Raw genomic sequence first — 18,594 nt, 5'->3', positions numbered from 1 at the left:
GAACATGATGTGTCGCTCCAGAAGGTATCTCAGGTGTGATAGAACATGATGTGTCTCTCCAGAATGTATCTCAGGTGTGATAGAACATGAGGTGTCTCTCCAGAATGTATCTCAGGTGTGATAAAACATGATGTGTCTCTCCAGAAGGTATCTCAGGTGTGATAGAACATGAGGTGTCTCTCCAGAAGGTATCTCAGGTGTGATAGAACATGAGGTGTCTCTCCAGAAGGTATCTCAGGTGTGATAGAACATGAGGAGTCTCTCCAGAAGGTATCTCAGGTGTGATAGAACATGATGTGTCTCTCCAGAATGTATCTCAGGTGTCATAGAACATGAGGTGTCTCTCCAGAAGGTATCTCAGGTGTCATAGAACATGAGGTGTCTCTCCAGAATGTATCTCAGGTGTGATAGAACATGAGGTGTCTCTCCAGAATGTATCTCAGGTGTGATACAACATGATGTGCCTCTCAAAACACTTCTGCTCCATTATGTAATGCAGCAACGAAGGCCCTAGAGCCCTTACCGCCCTAGACAGACATCGATAAACAGGCATTGTTAATTACTTGTAAATTACAATGACATTGACATTTTCTATGATCAGCACCTCATTAAAACGTCATAATAGACACTGAATGGATAAAGGAAAACGAACACACAAATCCCATAGCCCATATGAAGCTTCTATATAAAACTGAAGTGCAAGTGCAAGGAGTTAGGGGTCAGGGTTAGGGTCAGAGTCGGAGTTGGGGGTCAGAGAAAGGGGTCAACATTAGGGGTAGGGTAAGGGGTAGGGTAAGGGTTACCTTGGTTGGAGCTGTTTGTGGGGAATGGTTAGGGTTAGGGGTCAGGGTTAGGGGTCAGGGTTAGTGTAAATGTACCTTGGTTGGAGCTGTTGGTGGGGAATGGTTAGGGGTCAGGGTGAGGGTTAGGGTTAGGGGTTAGGGGTCAGGGTTAGGGGTTAACATTAGGGGTCAGGGTTAGTGTAAAGGTACCTTGGTTGGAGCTGTTGGACAGGAAGCGGTCAGACTTCTTGAGGGTTCTGAAGTGGACCCTCTTGCTGGCCTGACTCTCTCCGTACAGACCAATGGACTGGACCTGGATAATGTAGTCCGTCTCCTCGTCCAGATCCCACAGAACACAGGCCTTGCTGGTGGTATTCACTTCCCTGATGAAGCGCTGGGTGTGGCCCTGCTGTCTCTGAAATACAGGACAGAGATACAGGGTATTCATATAAATCGAATCCTATGTTTTATGTCACATGCTTGGTAAACAACAGGTGTAGACTAATAGTGAAATGCTTACTGACGGGTCGTTTTACAAGATAAAGGATAAAAAAAGATACAGGAAGTACCAGGTAATAACATGGCTATATACAGGAAGTACCAGGTAATAACATGGCTATATACAGGAAGTACCAGGTAATAACATGGCTATATACAGGAAGTACCAGGTAATAACATGGCTATATACAGGAAGTACCAGGTAATTTCATGGTTATATACAGGAAGTACCAGGTAATAACATGGCTATATACAGGAAGTACCAGGTAATAACATGGCTATATACAGGAAGTACCAGGTAATAACATGGTTATATACAGGAAGTACCAGGTAATAACATGGTTATATACAGGAAGTACCAGGTAATAACATGGCTATATACAGGGAGTATCAGGTAATAACATGGCTATATACAGGAAGTACCAGGTAATAACATGGCTATATACAGGAATTACCAGGTAATAACATGGCTATATACAGGAAGTACCAGGTAATAACATGGCTATATACAGGAAGTACCAGGTAATTTCATGGTTATATACAGGAAGTACCAGGTAATAACATGGCTATATACAGGAAGTACCAGGTAATAACATGGCTATATATACAGGAAGTACCAGGTAATAACATGGTTATATACAGGAAGTACCAGGTAATAACATGGTTATATACAGGAAGTACCAGGTAATAACATGGCTATATACAGGGAGTATCAGGTAATAACATGGCTATATACAGGAAGTACCAGGTAATAACATGGCTATATACAGGAATTACCAGGTAATAACATGGCTATATACAGGAAGTACCAGGTAATAACATGGCTATATACAGGATGTACCAGGTAATAACATGGCTATATACAGGAAGTACCAGGTAATAACATGGCTATATACAGGGAGTACCAGGTAATAACATGGCTATATACAGGGAGTACCAGGTAATAACATGGCTATATACAGGAAGTACCAGGTAATAACATGGCTATATACAGGAAGTACCAGGTAATAGCATGGCTATATACAGGAAGTACCAGGTAATAACATGGCTATATACAGGAAGTACCAGGTAATAACATGGCTATATACAGGAAGTACCAGGTAATAACATGGCTATATACAGGAAGTACCAGGTAATAACATGGCTATATACAGGAAGTAGCAGGTAATAACATGGCTATATACAGGGAGTACCAGGTAATAACATGGCTATATACAGGAAGTACCAGGTAATTACATGGCTATATTCAGGAAGTACCGGGTAATAACATGGCTATATACAGGAAGTACCAGGTAATAACATGGCTATATACAGGAAGTACCAGGTAATTACATGGCTATATACAGGAAGTACCAGGTAATAACATGGCTATATACAGGAAGTACCAGGTAATAACATGGCTATATACAGGGAGTACCAGGTAATAACATGGCTATATACAGGAAGTACCAGGTAATACATGGCTATATACAGGAAGTACCAGGTAATAACATGGCTATATACAGGAAGTACCAGGTAATAACATGGCTATATACAGGAAGTACCAGGTAATAACATGGCTATATACAGGAAGTACCAGGTAATAACATGGCTATATACAGGAAGTACCAGGTAATAACATGGCTATATACAGGAAGTACCAGGTAATAACATGGCTATATACAGGAAGTACCAGGTAATAACATGGCTATATACAGGAAGTACCAGGTAATAACATGGCTATATACAGGAAGTACCAGGTAATAACATGGCTATATACAGGAAGTACCAGGTAATAACATGGCTATATACAGGAAGTACCAGGTAATAACATGGCTATATACAGGAAGTACCAGGTAATAACATGCTCTGTACAGGAAGTACCAGGTAATAACATGGTTATATACAGGAGTACCAGGTAATAACATGGCTATATACAGGAAGTACCAGGTAATAACATGGCTATATACAGGAAGTACCAGGTAATAACATGGCTATATACAGGAAGTACCAGGTAATAACATGGCTATATACAGGAAGTACCAAGTAATAACATGGCTATATACAGGAAGTACCAGGTAATAACATGGCTCTGTACAGGAAGTACCAGGTAATAACATGGCTATATACAGGAAGTACCAGGTAATAACATGGCTACATACAGGGAGTACCAGGCAATAACATGGCTATATACAGGAAGTACCAGGTAATAACATGGCTATATACAGGAAGTACCAGGTAATAACATGGTTATATACAGGAAGTACCAGGTAATAACATGGCTATATACAGGAAGTACCAGGTAATAACATGGCTCTGTACAGGAAGTACCAGGTAATAACATGGTTATATACAGGAGTACCAGGTAATAACATGGCTACATACAGGAGTACCAGGCAATAACATGGCTATATACAGGAAGTACCATGTAATAACATGGCTATGTACAGGAAGTACCAGGTAATAACATGGTTATATACAGGGAGTACCAGGTAATAACATGGCTATATACAGGAAGTACCAGGTAATAACATGGCTATATACAGGAAGTACCAGGTAATAACATGGCTATATACAGGAAGTACCAGGTAATAACATGGCTATATACAGGGAGTACCAGGTAATAACATGGCTATATACAGGAAGTACCAGGTAATTACATGGCTATATACAGGAAGTACCAGGTAATAACATGGCTATATACAGGAAGTACCAGGTAATAACATGGCTATATACAGGAAGTACCAGGTAATAACATGGCTCTGTACAGGAAGTACCAGGTAATAACATGGTTATATACAGGGAGTACCAGGTAATAACATGGCTACATACAGGGAGTACCAGGCAATAACATGGCTATATACAGGAAGTACCAGGTAATAACATGGCTATATACAGGGAGTACCAGGTAATAACATGGTTATATACAGGGAGTACCAGGTAATAACATGGCTATATACAGGAAGTACCAGGTAATAACATGGCTCTGTACAGGAAGTACCAGGTAATAACATGGTTATATACAGGGAGTACCAGGTAATAACATGGCTACATACAGGGAGTACCAGGCAATAACATGGCTATATACAGGAAGTACCAGGTAATAACATGGCTATGTACAGGAAGTACCAGGTAATAACATGGTTATATACAGGGAGTACCAGGTAATAACATGGCTATATACAGGAAGTACCAGGTAATAACATGGCTATATACAGGAAGTACCAGGTAATAACATGGCTATATACAGGAAGTACCAGGTAATAACATGGCTATATACAGGGAGTACCAGGTAATAACATGGCTATATACAGGAAGTACCAGGTAATTACATGGCTATATACAGGAAGTACCAGGTAATAACATGGCTATATACAGGAAGTACCAGGTAATAACATGGCTATATACAGGGAGTACCAGGTAATAACATGGCTCTGTACAGGAAGTACCAGGTAATAACATGGCTATATACAGGGAGTACCAGGTAATAACATGGCTATATACAGGAAGTACCAGGTAATTACATGGCTATATACAGGAAGTACCAGGTAATAACATGGCTATATACAGGAAGTACCAGGTAATAACATGGCTATATACAGGGAGTACCAGGTAATAACATGGCTCTGTACAGGAAGTACCAGGTAATAACATGGTTATATACAGGGAGTACCAGGTAATAACATGGCTACATACAGGGAGTACCAGGCAATAACATGGCTATATACAGGAAGTACCAGGTAATAACATGGCTATATACAGGGAGTACCAGGTAATAACATGGTTATATACAGGGAGTACCAGGTAATAACATGGCTATATACAGGAAGTACCAGGTAATAACATGGCTCTGTACAGGAAGTACCAGGTAATAACATGGTTATATACAGGGAGTACCAGGTAATAACATGGCTACATACAGGGAGTACCAGGCAATAACATGGCTATATACAGGAAGTACCAGGTAATAACATGGCTATGTACAGGAACTACCAGGTAATAACATGGTTATATACAGGGAGTACCAGGTAATAACATGGCTACATACAGGGAGTACCAGGCAATAACATGGCTATATACAGGAAGTACCAGGTAATAACATGGCTATATACCAGGTAATAACTGGGGTGAAAAAGGAGCGATTACAATCAAGGAAACCAACTCTAGATTTAACCTTAGCCTGCAGCTTGGATATGTGCTGAGAGAAGGACAGTGTACCGTCTAGCTATACTCCCAAGTACTTGTATGAGGTGATCACCTCAATCTCTAAACCCTCAGAGGTAGTAATAACACCTGTGGGGAGAGGGGCATTCTTCTTACCAAACCACATGCCCTTTGTTTTGGAGGTGTTCAGAACAAGGTTAAGGGCAGAGAAATCTTGTTGGACTCTAAGAAAGCTTTGTTGTAGAGCATTTAACACAAAATCCAAGGAGGGGCCAGCTGAGTATAAGACTGTATCATCTGCATATAAATGGATGAGATAACTTCCTACTGCCTGAGCTATGTTGTTGATGTAAATTGAGAAGAGCGTGGGGCCGAGGATCGAGCCTTGGGGTACTCCCTTGGTGACAGGCAGTGGCTGAGACAGCAAATATTCTGACTTTATACACTGCACCCTTTGAGAGAGGTAGTTAGCAAACCAGGCCAAAGACCCCTCAGACACCAATACTTCTTAGCCGGCCCACAAGCATGAAATGGTCTATCGTATCAAAAGCGTTAAGTCAATAAGCCTAAGTCAATAAAAATAGCAGCACAACATTGCTGAGAATCCATGGCAATGGTGACATCATTTAGGACCTTTAAGGTTGCAGTGAAACATCCATAATCAGAGAGGAAACCAGATTGCATACCAGAGAGAATACTATAGATATCAAGAAAGACAGTCAGTGGACTATTGCCAAATTTTTCCAACACTTTTGATGAATGGCAAAATAGAAATTCGCCTTTAATTGTTAGGATCAGCTTGATCTCCCTCTTTAAATAAACGATGCACTGTGGCTGTCTTCCAAGCAATGGGAACCTCCCCAGAGAGGAGAGACAGGTTAAAAAGGTCAGAGACAGGCTTGGTGATGATAGGGGCAGCAACCTTAAAGAAGAAAGGGTCTAAACCATCTAACCCAGATTTTTTGGGGTGTCAAGTTTAAGGAGCTCCTTTAGCACCTCGGACTCAGTGACTGACTGCAGGGAGAAACTTTGTAGCGGGGCAGGGGAAAAAGAGGGAGGAGCATCAGGGCAACTCGCATTAGAAGGGGTGGGAGATGAGGAAATGTTGGATGTTGGTTTATTCTCCAGGTCTTTAACTGTTTTCTAGAACAATAGCACTAAAAATATCAAAAAAGAAGGTGCAAGCGTATTCGACTGAGGGGACCAAGCTGATTCTATACCAATTTACAGAGGCCAGATCATGAAGGAATGCTTGCTCATTAAAGTTTTTTTCTATGCCAAATCAGGACAGGTTGTTTCACTGAGCAGCCATTACGAACACAAGCTGTAAAACAGTGATCACTAAGGTCATTACAGAAAACACCAGACTGACACCTATCAGGATTATTTGTGAGGATAACATCAATGAGAGTAGCCTTTTCTGGGTGTTTGAGTGATACATTGTGGGAATAATCTGAGAAAGAGTTAGTCCCATTGCTTTAAGACTTGGTCAGGCGTTTTACCAGGTTTAAGCATGTCCCAGTTTAGGGTTAGAGATCACCAAGCAGGACAAATTCAGACTTAGTGTAAGGGGCCAGGAGAGAACTTACTGCAGGTAGGGTACAGGTAGGGACTTACTGCAGGTAGGGTACAGGTAGGGTACAGGTAGGGACTTACTGCAGGTAGGGACTTACTGCAGGTAGGGTACAGATAGGGGCCTACTGCAGGTAGGGTACAGGTAGGGACTTACTGCAGGTAGGGTACAGGTAGGGGATTACTGCAGGTAGGGTACAGGTAGGGTGAGGTAGGGACTTACTGCAGGTAGGGACTTACTGCAGGTAGGGTACAGATAGGGGCCTACTGCAGGTAGGGTACAGGTAGGGACTTACTGCAGGTAGGGTACAGGTAGGGGATTACTGCAGGTAGGGTACAGGTAGGGACTTACTGCAGGTAGGGTACAGGTAGGGACTTACTGCAGGTAGAGTACAGGTAGGGACTTACTGCAGGTAGGGTACAGGTAGGGACTTACTGCAGGTAGGGTACAGGTAGGGACTTACTGCAGGTAGGGTACAGGCCGGTGCTGATGGTGGACGTTAACACCCAGCAACAATCAACAAAGAGCTATTTGAAAGTTTAATGCTTATAACCAGCAAATGAAATTGTTTGGGGACAGACTTGGTGGAGACAACCGAGCACTGACGGTGTTCCTTGGTAAAGATTGCCACTCCACCACCTTTGGTAGATCTGTCTTACTGAAAAAGGTTACATACCAGAAAGGTATTTCTTAACCATGTCTTAGTATTGACCAACACATCTGGATTGGAGCTGCAAAGCCACACTTTCAATTTTCGGTAATAAGCTTCTAGTGTTAACGTGCAGAAAACACAGGCTTTTACCAGAGCAGAAATCAGTGACGTAGATATCAGAGCACAAGTCAGAATTGGGGCTAGCAACTGTAGCTGGGCCAGGGTGTCCATGCACATTTCCAGATATCATCAGCAGTAATACAATCAAGGCACGGCAGAGGACAGGGAGAGCTCTGCAGTGTTGATTTATGACATCTGAATGTGCATCATCAGATGGCAACAAGATATTATTGTACAGCAATTTCATACGGTAGCATGAAAACAAAGCTGGCGAGGGGTGGTTAGAATAAGATGGGAGGTCAATAGTCTGTGTAACCAATAGAGAGTCAGAGTCCCGAGTGTGGGAACAAACATAGTCTGGCCCATGGTTGGGTAAACAAGCAAGTTCATAGTCCACAAACCACGCAGGAGTCATGATGAAAAAAGCATAAAGCACAAGAAAAAATTATATAACAACTTGGGGCCATTGTAAGTTCAGAGTCTCTTGCCCCAACAGTGCATGTATGCTGGAGATGAGTAGCAGCCAAGACCCCAGAAAAATAATTGTAGATATCCACAAGTCTGGTACATCCTTGGGAGCAAATTCCAAACACCTGAAGGTACCACGTTCATCTGTACAAACAATAGTACGCAAGTATAAACACCATGGAACCACAAAGCCATCATACCGCTCAGGAAGGAGAAGCGTTCTGTCTCCTAGAGATGAACATACTTTGGTGCGAAACGTGCAAATCAATACCAGAACAACAGCAAAGGACCTTGTGAAGATGCTGGAGGAAACAGGTACAAAAGTATCTATATCCACAGCAAAACGAGTCCTATATCGACATAACCTGAAAGGCCGCTCAACAAGGAAGAAGCCACTGCTCCAAAACCGCCATAAAAAAAGCCAGACTATGGTTTTGCAACTGCACATTGGGACAAAGATTGAACTTTTTTGGAGAAATGTCCTCTGGTCAGGCCATAATGACCATCGTTATGTTTGGAGGAAAAAGGGGGATGCTCGCAAGCCGAAGAACACCATCCCAACCGTGAAGCACGAGGGTGGCAGCATCATGTTGTGGGGGTGCTTTGTTGCAGGAGGTACTGGTGCACTTCACAAAGTAGATGGCATCATGAGGAGGAAAATTGATGTGGATATTTTGAAGCAACATCTCACGACATCAGTCAGGAAGTTAAAGCTTGGTCGCAAATGGGTCTTCCAAATGGACAATGACCCCAAGCATACTTCCAAAGTTGTGGCTAAATGGTTTAAGGACAACAAAGTCTAGGTATTGGAGTGGCCAACACAAAGCCCTGACCTCAATCCTATAGAACATTTGTGGGCAGAACTGAAAAAGCATGTGCGAGCAAGGAGACCTACAAACCTGACTCGGGTACACCAGCTCTGTCAGGAGGAATGTGCCAAAATTCACCCAACATTTTGTGGGAAGCTTGGGGAAGGCTACCCAAAATGTTTGACCCAAATGAATTTAAAGGCAATGCTACCAAATACTAATTGAGTGTATGTAAACTTCTGACCCACTGAGAATGTGATGAAAGAAATAAAAGCTGAAATAAATAATTCTCTCTACTATCATTCTGACATTTCCCATTCTTAAAATAAAGTGGTCCTAACTGACCTAAGACAATACATTTTTATTAGGATTAAATGTCTGGAATTGTGAAAAACTGAGTTGAAATGTACTTGGCTTAGGTGTATGTAAACTTCCGACTTCAACTGGAATTCATTGGAATTCTAGAAAACCTAAACAGAGAGGAGGCTGTATATCCCTTTTTTTAAATCAGCAGGTAGTTTCACTATTCTAAAAGAGATGGGAAATGGCTCTATGACAAAAGCTATTAAAAGAGGCGATACAGGACAACCTTGTCTGGTTCCAGGCTTTAACGTAAATTACTGTGAAGTTATGCTGTTTGTATTCGACAGATGGTGAGTTGTATAAGGGCCAGTTTCCTGGACACAAATAAGCCTAGTCCTGAACTAAAAAGTGGAGAATGCTTTTTAGTCCAGAACTAGAAACAATCTGTGTCTGGGAAACCAGTCCTAAAGGGCTCGACACACTATATGCAAAGAGAGCGACTGAGCGTCGCATACCAACAATTCAGCCACACAAAAGTACGCAGAACTACGCAGAGAGCGACGCAAACAGACCACCGTCACTCCGTTTGCGTAGAGTACGTAGAGCACTTAAACATTTATTTTACGCCTGCTACCTTAGATCAGGTTGGAACTAAAACTCCATAAAAGTCCATGAAGTGAAACAGGTATGAGGGTGTTATTTTCCTAGTATGCACAGAGAGTGAGAATAGAGATCAGTATTCATAGGTAGTTCCACTATTCTAAGCATTCTAAGCATTCTAAGTATTCTAAGCATTCTTAAAGCTATTCAACCCGAAAATTGCTCTCTGGCAGCTGTGGATATTCACCCTGGAACCGTATATTTAACATGTTGAGGTTTATTTAAGATTCTTAGTTTGGGAGGCTTTGGTGGGAGTCAAACTTTCCTTCATCGTCATTTATATTAGCATATGAACCAAGTCTTTCGGTAATGCTGAGAAAACCAAACAGTGTAAAATTGAAGGCCAGGCTTTACAGACATCTTTATTCACCATAGCACATCAGACATTTTGTTGGAGCATCTGCCAAGTGCCTAAACAGGCTACAATATGTCCAGAACTGTGCTGCATGTGTCCTCACCCACACCTCTCCCCTGCGAGCACATCACTCCAGTGCTGTTCAACCTCCAATACCTCCCCATATGTTCCTGCATCGAGTACAAAACCTTGGTTCACACCTGCCAAGCTATCCACAACTCCGGACCCAAGTACCTGTCTGTCCTCATCCTACCTACCAAGCTATCCACAACTCTGGACCCAAGTACCTGTCTGTCCTCATCCTACCTACCAAGCATTCCACAACTCTGGACCCAAGTACCTGTCTGTCCTCATTCTGCCTACCAAGCTATCCACAACTCTGGGCCCAAGTACCTGTCTGTCCTCATCCTACCTACCAAGCTATCCACAACTCTGGGCCCAAGTACCTGTCTGTCCTCATCCTACCTACCAAGCTTTCCACAACTCTGGGCCCAAGTACCTGTCTGTCCTCATTCTACCTACCAAGCTATCCACAACTCTGGACCCAAGTACCTGTCTGTCCTCATTCTACCTACCAAGCTTTCCACAACTCTGGACCCAAGTACCTGTCTGTCCTCATCCTACCTACCAAGCTATCCACAACTCTGGACCCAAGTACCTGTCTGTCCTCATTCTACCTACCAAGCTATCCACAACTCTGGACCCAAGTACCTGTCTGTCCTCATCCTACCTACCAAGCTTTCCACAACTCTGGACCCAAGTACCTGTCTGGCCTCATCCTACCTACCAAGCTATCCACAACTCGGACCCAAGTACCTGTCTGTCGTCATCCTACCTACCAAGCTTTCCACAACTCTGGACCCAAGTACCTGTCTGTCCTCATTCTACCTACCAAGCTATCCACAACTCTGGGCCCAAGTACCTGTCTGTCCTCATCCTACCTACCAAGCTTTCCACAACTCTGGGCCCAAGTACCTGTCTGTCCTCATTCTACCTACCAAGCTATCCACAACTCTGGACCCAAGTACCTGTCTGTCCTCATTCTACCTACCAAGCTTTCCACAACTCTGGACCCAAGTACCTGTCTGTCCTCATTCTACTTACCAAGCTTTCCACAACTCTGGACTCAAGTACCTGTCTGTCCTCATTCTACCTACCAAGCTATCCACAACTCTGGACCCAAGTACCTGTCTGTCCTCATCCTACCTACCAAGCTTACCACAACTCTGGACCCAAGTACCTGTCTGGCCTCATCCTACCTACCAAGCTATCCACAACTCGGACCCAAGTACCTGTCTGTCCTCATCCTACCTACCAAGCTTTCCACAACTCTGGACCCAAGTACCTGTCTGTCCTCATTCTACCTACCAAGCTATCCACAACTCTGGGCCCAAGTACCTGTCTGTCCTCATCCTACCTACCAAGCTTTCCACAACTCTGGGCCCAAGTACCTGTCTGTCCTCATTCTACCTACCAAGCTATCCACAACTCTGGACCCAAGTACCTGTCTGTCCTCATTCTACCTACCAAGCTTTCCACAACTCTGGACCCAAGTACCTGCCTGTCCTCATTCTACTTACCAAGCTTTCCACAACTCTGGACTCAAGTACCTGTCTGTCCTCATCCTACCTACCAAGCTATCCACAACTCTGGACCCAAGTACCTGTCTGTCCTCATTCTACCTACCAAGCTATCCACAACTCTGGACCCAAGTACCTGTCTGTCCTCATCCTACCTACCAAGCTTTCCACAACTCTGGACCCAAGTACCTGTCTGTACTCATTCTACCTACCAAGCTTTCCACAACTCTGGACCCAAGTACCTGTCTGTCCTCATTCTACCTACCAAGCTATCCACAACTCTGGACCCAAGTACCTGTCTGTCCTCATCCTACCTACCAAGCTATCCACAACTCTGGACCCAAGTACCTGTCTGTCCTCATCCTACCTACCAAGCTATCCACAACTCTGGACCCAAGTACCTGTCTGTCCTCATCCTACCTACCAAGCTATCCACAACTCTGGACCCAAGTACCTCTCTGTCCTCATTCTACCTACCAAGCTTTCCACAACTCTGGACCCAAGTACCTGTCTGACCTCATTCTACCTACCAAGCTTTCCACAACTCTGGACCCAAGTACCTGTCTGTCCTCATCCTACCTACCAAGCTATCCATAACTCTAGACCCAAGTACCTGTCTGTCCTCATTCTACCTACCAAGTTATCCACAACTCTGGCCCCAAGTACCTGTCCGACCTCATTCTACCCTCCTGCCTCACACGTACACTTCTCACCTCCAGGTCTGTCTCCCTTCAGCAACCCCGCAGCTGCCTAAAAACTATGGGTGACCGGGCTTTCAGTTGCACGGCTCAGTTCTCATGTCCTCCAGATCTGACGACACCAGTATATAGCTTTGTTCTCTGTGTTCTATGTTCTGTTTATTTTATTTTATTATTATTATTTAGCACGGTATCAGTATCCCACCTAACACATCAGATATTTAGCACGGTATCAGTATCCCCCCTTACACATCAGATATTTAGCACGGTATCAGTATCCCCCCTAACACATCAGATATTTAGCGCGGTATCAGTATCCCCCCTTACACATCAGATATTTAGCACGGTATCAGTATCCCACCTAACACATCAGATATTTAGCGCGGTATCAGTATCCCCCCTAACACATCAGATATTTAGCACGGTATCAGTATCCCACCTAACACATCAGATATTTAGCACGGTATTAGTATCCCACCTAACACATCAGATATTTAGCATGGTATCAGTATCCCCCCGAACACATCAGATATTTAGCACGGTATCAGTATCCCACCTAACACAACAGATATTTAGTACGGTATCAGTATCCCACCTAACACATCAGATATTTAGCACGGTATCAGTATCCCCCTAACACATCAGATATTTAGCACGGTATCAGTATCCCACCTAACACATCAGATATTTAGCACGATATCAGTATCCCACCTAACACATCAGATATTTAGCACGGTATCAGTATCCCACCTAACACATCCGATATTTAGCACGGTATCAGTATCCCCCCTAACACATATACAACAATGACATTTACTGAATAAACACCGTTAGAGTGGAATCCACTCAGCAGACTAACCCTATACCAAGATGTAAACACACCCATTTAATGTGTAGATTTTGTCAACAGGAATGTAATCTCTGGTGGACAGACTACATTTACCGATACTGTAGATCTGTCGTGGTACAACGGGACGAGTGAGAGAATGAACAACATTAGTTCTGGTTATTTGGGCAAATCACCATTTCTCAGCTGTTAGTGTCTTTCGAATTTCGGGAAAGGGGAGGGCCCATAGACTTGTCCTTAACTTGCAAAGAGAGAGGGTGGAGATCCTTCGTTCTCTTCTCTTCTCTTACCAATTGTGCAATACTTTACTTCTGGGTTAACTGAGATGAACAGGAATGAAAGGAGACAATAATTATATTAAATGAATAACTCTAGAACACATCACCTGCTGTGAGATGGAGAAGCCGATGATGATGTCACCCTCAGGTACCTCCCAGGAGACGGTGGCAGAGTCGGCCCTCAGGTGCATCACAGACACGTTGACGGGAGCAGGAGGGCGGTCTGAGGAGCGAGAAACAAGACCATATCAGGGGTGAGTAACAAGTCTCCCAAACTGAACAATTCAATCATTTGTATCGAAAGTGGTGAACCTTCGGCCTCCTGTGCACCACAAGAATATGTTAGACCACTTAGCTTCAGAATGTGTTAGACCACTTAGCTTCAGAATGTGTTAGACCACTTAGCTTCAGAATGTGTTAGACCACTTAGCTTCAGAATGTGTTAGACCACTTAGCTTCAGAATGTGTTAGACCACTTAGCTTCAGAATGTCTTAGACCACTTAGCTTCAGAATGTGTTAGACCACTTAGCTTCAGAATGTCTTAGACCACTTAGCTTCAGAATGTCTTAGACCACTTAGCTTCAGAATGTCTTAGACCACTTAGCTTCAGAATGTCTTAGACCACTTAGCTTCAGAATGTCTTAGACCACTTAGCTTCAGAATGTCTTAGACCACTTAGCTTCAGAATGTGTTAGACCGCTTAGCTTCAGAATGTGTTAGACCACTTAGCTTCAGAATGTGTTAGACCGCTTAGCTTCAGAATGTCTTAGACCACTTAGCTTCAGAATGTCTTAGACCACTTAGCTTCAGACTGTCTTAGACCACTTAGCTTCAGAATGTCTTAGACCACTTAGCTTCAGACTGTCTTAGACCACTTAGCTTCAGAATGTGTTAGACCACTTAGCTTCAGAATGTCTTAGACCACTTAGCTTCAGAATGTCTTAGACCACTTAGCTTCAGAATGTGTTAGACCACTTAGCTTCAGAATGTGTTAGACCACTTAGCTTCAGAATGTGTTAGACCACTTAGCTTCAGAATGTGTTAGACCACTTAGCTTCAGAATGTCTTAGACCACTTAGCTTCAGAATGTGTTAGACCACTTAGCTTCAGAATGTCTTGTAGCTTCAGAATGTCTTAGACCACTTAGCTTCAGAATGTCTTAGACCACTTAGCTTCAGAATGTCTTAGACCACTTAGCTTCAGAATGTCTTAGACCACTTAGCTTCAGAATGTCTTAGACCACTTAGCTTCAGAATGTGTTAAACAGCTTAGCTTCAGAATGTGTTAGACCGCTTAGCTTCAGAATGTGTTAGACCACTTAGCTTCAGAATGTGTTAGACCGCTTAGCTTCAGAATGTCTTAGACCACTTAGCTTCAGAATGTCTTAGACCACTTAGCTTCAGACTGTCTTAGACCACTTAGCTTCAGAATGTCTTAGACCACTTAGCTTCAGACTGTCTTAGACCACTTAGCTTCAGAATGTGTTAGACCACTTAGCTTCAGAATGTCTTAGACCACTTAGCTTCAGAATGTCTTAGACCACTTAGCTTCAGAATGTGTTAGACCACTTAGCTTCAGAATGTGTTAGACCACTTAGCTTCAGAATGTGTTAGACCACTTAACTTCAGAATGTGTTAGACAGCTTAGCTTCAGAATGTCTTAGGCCACTTAGCTTCAGAATGTGTTAGGCCACTTAGCTTCAGAATGTGTTAAACAGCTTAGCTTCAGAATGTGTTAGACCGCTTAGCTTCAGAATGTGTTAGACCACTTAGCTTCAGAATGTGTTAGACCACTTAGCTTCAGAATGTGTTAGACAGCTTAGCTTCAGAATGTGTTAGACCACTTAGCTTCAGAATGTGTTAGACCACTTAGCTTCAGAATGTGTTAGACAGCTTAGCTTCAGAATGTGTTAAACAGCTTAGCTTCAGAATGTGTTAGACCACTTAGCTTCAGAATGTGTTAGGCCACTTAGCTTCAGAATGTGTTAAACAGCTTAGCTTCAGAATGTGTTAGACCGCTTAGCTTCAGAATGTGTTAGACAGCTTAGCTTCAGAATGTGTTAGACCACTTAGATTCAGAATGTGTTAGACCACTTAGCTTCAGAATGTGTTAGGCCACTTAGCTTCAGAATGTGTTAGACCACTTAGCTTCAGAATGTGTTAGACCACTTAGCTTCAGAATGTGTTAGGCCACTTAGCTTCAGAATGTGTTAGACCACTTAGCTTCAGAATGTGTTAAACACCTTAGCTTCTAAATCTTCAGGTCTCAGGCATGTTTACTGAATTCACCACACTCTCTAATATATTCACCATACTCTCTAATCTATTCACCAAACTCTATAATCTATTCACCATACTCTCGAATCTATTCACCAAACTCTATAATCTATTCACCATATTCTCTAATCTATTCATCATACTCTATAATATATTCACCATATTCTCGAATCTATTCACCAAACTCTATAATCTATTCACCATACTCTCTAATATATTCACCATACTCTCTAATCTATTCACCATACTCTCTAATATATTCACCATACTCTATAATCTATTCACCATATTCTCTAATCTATTCACCATACTCTATAATATATTCACCATACTCTCTAATCTATTCACCATACTCTATAATATATTCACCATACTCTCTAATCTATTCCCCATACTCTCTAATCTATTCACCAAACTCTATAATCTATTCACCAAACTCTATAATCTATTCACCATACTCTATAATCTATTCACCATATTCTCTAATCTATTCACCATACTCTCTAATATATTCACCATACTCTATAATCTATTCACCATATTCTCTAATCTATTCACCATACTCTATAATATATTCACCATATTCTCTAATCTATTCACCATACTCTATAATATATTCACCATACTCTCTAATCTATTCACCATACTCTCTAATCTATTCACCAAACTCTATAATCTATTCACCAAACTCTATAATCTATTCACCATACTCTATAATCTATTCACCATATTCTCTAATCTATTCACCATACTCTATAATATATTCACCAAACTCTATAATCTATTCACCATACTCTCTAATCTATTCACCATACTCTATAATATATTCACCATACTCTCTAATCTATTCACCAAACTCTATAATCTATTCACCATATTCTCTAATCTATTCACCATACTCTATAATATATTCACCATACTCTCTAATCTATTCACCATACTCTCTAATATATTCACCATACTCTCTAATCTATTCACCATACTCTCTAATCTATTCACCAAACTCTATAATATATTCACCAAACTCTCTAATCTATTCACCAAACTCTATAATCTATTCACCAAACTCTATAATCTATTCACCAAACTCTATAATCTATTCACCAAACTCTCTAATATATTCACCAAACTCTAACCCATTCACTTGAATGTTCTTGTCAGTATTACTGTACTTGGAACAGGGAAAGCAGAATGCTTCTCTCCCCTTTACTCTCTGGCTGAATGTATGTATCTAAATCAACACAGAATGTTCCATTCATCACACAGTACAACCCCCTCCATCCTTTTAGGACGTGATTCTCAGCCACGTCTACTGCCCTATTGCTCCAGTCATTACAATGTATTTCACCGATGGAAGGAAAATAGTTTGTTGTGTCATCTACTTGCGTTACTCCCCTTTGCTCCTAACAAGAAGATGGTTTCCTGCCAAGAAAGCTCTCCAATCTGGCACCCCGTCTGTGTGTCATAGAGCTCTGGTCTAAAGTAGTGCACTATATAGGGAATAGGCTAGCTTTTTCAAGCAGAAATTTGCTTCCTGCAACACTAACTCAAAAAAGTTCTGGGACACTGTAAAGTCCATGGAGAATAAGAACACCTCCTCCCAGCTGCCCACTGCACTGAAGATAGGAAAGACTGTCACCACTGATAAATCCACCATAATTGAGAATTTCAATAAGCATTTTTCTACGGCTGGCCATGCTTTCCACCTGGCAACTCCTACCCCGGTCAACAGCACTGCACCCCCAACAGCAACTCGCCCAAGCCTTCCCCATTTCTCCTTCTCCCAAATCCATTCAGCTGAAGTTCTGAAAGAGCTGAAAAATCTGGACCCCTACAAATCAGCCGGGCTAGACAATCTGGACCCTTTCTTTCTAAAATTATCTGCCGAAATTGTTGCCACCCCTATTACTAGCCTGTTCAACCTCTCTTTCGTGTCATCTGAGATTCCCAAAGATTGGAAAGCAGCTGCGGTCATCCCCTCTTCAAAGGGGGGACACTCTTGACCCAAACTGTTACAGACCTATATCTATCCTACCATGCCTTTCTAAGGTCTTCGAAAGCCAAGTCAACAAACAGATTACCGACCATTTCGAATCTCACCATACCTTCTCTGCTATGCAATCTGGTTTCAGAGCTGGTCATGGGTGCACCTCAGCCACGCTCAAGGTCCTAAACGATATCTTAACCGCCATCGATAAGAAACATTACTGTGCAGCCGTATTCATTGATCTGGCCAAGGCTTTCGACTCTGTCAACCACCGCATCCTCATCGGCAGACTCGACAGCCTTGGTTTCTCAAATGATTGCCTCGCCTGGTTCACCAACTACTTCTCTGATAGAGTTCAGTGTGTCAAATCGGAGGGTCTGCTGTCCGGACCTCTGGCAGTCTCTATGGGGGTGCCACAGGGTTCAATTCTTGGACCGACTCTCTTCTCTGTATACATCAATGAGGTCGCTCTTGCTGCTGGTGAGTCTCTGATCCACCTCTACGCAGACGACACCATTCTGTATACTTCCGGCCCTTCTTTGGACACTGTGTTAACAACCCTCC

At 42.5% G+C, this 18,594-nt stretch overlaps 1 protein-coding gene across 1 annotated transcript in view; it reads right to left on the bottom strand.

Annotated features, from left to right (window-relative positions):
* The window catches only part of LOC115123952 (fibronectin type III domain-containing protein 4-like), a 43,827-nt gene that overhangs the window by 23,574 nt on the left and 1,659 nt on the right, over positions 1-18,594 (bottom strand). Inside the window, exons 2-3 of the mRNA XM_065026092.1 lie at positions 13,874-13,989; positions 993-1,197 (exon numbers count right to left, since the gene is read on the bottom strand). Coding sequence (XP_064882164.1) covers positions 993-1,197; positions 13,874-13,989 — 321 coding nt within the window. The remainder of the gene's footprint in view (positions 1-992; positions 1,198-13,873; positions 13,990-18,594) is intronic.

Source organism: Oncorhynchus nerka, linkage group LG13 (genome assembly GCF_034236695.1).
Source record: "Oncorhynchus nerka isolate Pitt River linkage group LG13, Oner_Uvic_2.0, whole genome shotgun sequence".
NCBI classification, from domain to species: Eukaryota; Metazoa; Chordata; class Actinopteri; order Salmoniformes; family Salmonidae; genus Oncorhynchus; species Oncorhynchus nerka.
Note: the sequence above shows the minus strand (reverse complement) of the source record. Positions and strands in the feature narration are given on the sequence as shown.